The sequence below is a fragment of the Hibiscus syriacus genome, unplaced genomic scaffold, assembly GCF_006381635.1.
Source record: "Hibiscus syriacus cultivar Baekdansim isolate YM2019G1 unplaced genomic scaffold, ASM638163v2 tig00110469_pilon, whole genome shotgun sequence".
Lineage (NCBI taxonomy): Eukaryota > Viridiplantae > Streptophyta > Magnoliopsida > Malvales > Malvaceae > Hibiscus > Hibiscus syriacus.
Window position 1 is genome coordinate 518966 of NW_024062751.1, and position 1861 is coordinate 520826.

Below are 1861 nucleotides of genomic sequence, written 5' to 3' on the forward strand. Positions count from 1 at the left end.
TCATTGATGGCTAATGCATCAGGTAGTGCAACAACAATAGATGTCCATAAAACCTATATAATAGATGGATGACTAGTAAGTAGTATATCTAATTTTATAATGTGGAATTTCTATATCATTTTTATAAAAAGAAATTATAATACTTCTTTTAACTTTTAATCAATATTAAATTAATGTTTAATCTGAGAGTTACAAATAAGATAAGAACTGAGTATAAGAAATTTAAAAAAAAAAGGTAAATATAAGAAATTTTAAAAGAAAACCCAACTTGGAATGAAGATGTCCATAAAAAACGAATGCAAATAGAAATAGAAGAAAAAAAACAGCACATCAAATTGCATAACTTCAACGAAAGACAATGGAAATGTCAAGGAGGTAGAGTAAGGGATGGCAAACGGACGGGTCGAGTGCGGATATTCTCTCTCTTATTCTCATACCCACTTAATATTTTTAAATTCATCATCTACCATGATGGGTAAATTTTTTTTAAATTTACACCCGCCCAAACAAATACATTCTTAAATCCATCCCCACACCCACTATCTAACTGGAGACGTATCCGTTAAATCCGTTTGATAACAATCTTAAGTTATACATAAGCAACAAATATAAAACAAACACGTCCATAATAAAATAAATCAAAGATTATCCGAGTTAAGTATTAATATAGATCTTAAAGTACATAAAACATCATAATAAAAGACATAATTAAAACCTAGAAACATAAATGACAAACACATAATATTTTTGTTCTTTAGCATACATAAACATAAAATTATACCTAAATTATAATGGTTCAAAATTTAATAGGTATTTAATGGGCGAGTAGACAGATGTGTGACGGGTAAGATCTCTAATTTATCCCCACCCACTACCCGTGACGGGTACCAACTTTTAAATTCACACTCGTTCACTATCCACTAAAATTATATTACGATAACAATAAAACTCTATTCTAATATACAACAAGATAAAAAAAAGATATAGTAATAAACTGATCTAACGTCAAGTTGAGAACAATTTTCGTAAGATCACTAAAATTTTATTCATCACAATTAAATAAGGTGCGATGCGAAATTATACTCGTTTGTCATATTAGGCAGTGTTGTTATTCTGATTAGCTTTGTTTTTGTCGTCGGATAGCTGTTGAGCCTTGATTTTACCCATCATCCGTGCAACCCATGGCAGACCTCCACACCTCTTCATCAGCTCCTCCTTCACCTCTTTCGAAACCGTTTCATCTTCCGCTACCTCTTTATCTCTCACCGCCTCGTTATATATCCACCAGCAGCTGTCCGGATCGTTCAGGGGCTGAAGACGGTGCAAATTCTCGTCCCCCAACAGTTTCTTCGCCGCTTCCTCAGATCTACACGTCACGATAACTGCTCTCCCGTTCTCGTTTGGAATTCCTTTGAAGCAATCCTTGAGCTTTTTGTAGTAGTTGTCCCCCTCTGCGTCCCCAACATCATCAAACACGATTAAACACTTTTCCTCCTTTAGTTTCTGGTTATGAACATCCAGCAGTGAAGAAACGCCGTCCACGTCGGATACGAGCTCGACGGTTTCCTCCGTATCTTCAACTCCGGTTGTCTGTACCCCGGGCACTTCCGACAAGGTTATCCAGAACATTTTACTGTAGCTAGCCTTCACCCTCTCGTTTTTAGAATCGTCCTGCAAAGGGTTGTTTTTCCGACTCCGCGCTGCCCTACGACTCCGATCGTCTTTAAGGAGCCAGCCCCCTCGTCTTGGAGAAGCATTATTTCGAGAGACATCTCGTCTTTTTTAAAACCACGCACGGCGCGTGGAGCTTCGTATTCCTTTTCTTTTCTCTTCTTCAGTGGCACGCTGGAATCGTTTTGAT

At 36.9% G+C, this 1861-nt stretch overlaps 1 protein-coding gene across 1 annotated transcript; it reads right to left on the bottom strand.

The window, feature by feature from the left end:
* Positions 1-1095: 1095 nt before the first annotated feature.
* LOC120127526 (probable disease resistance protein At5g45440) lies at positions 1096-1861 on the bottom strand. The gene has a single exon (XM_039145409.1). The coding sequence runs from the start codon at positions 1627-1629 to the stop codon at positions 1096-1098; it is 534 nt and encodes a 177-aa protein (XP_039001340.1). The 5' UTR covers positions 1630-1861.

Coding starts and splice junctions, on each gene's coding strand:
- LOC120127526 (XM_039145409.1), bottom strand. CDS start 1,629: ATGTTCTGGATAACCTTGTCGGAAGTGCCCGGGGTACAGACAACCGGA.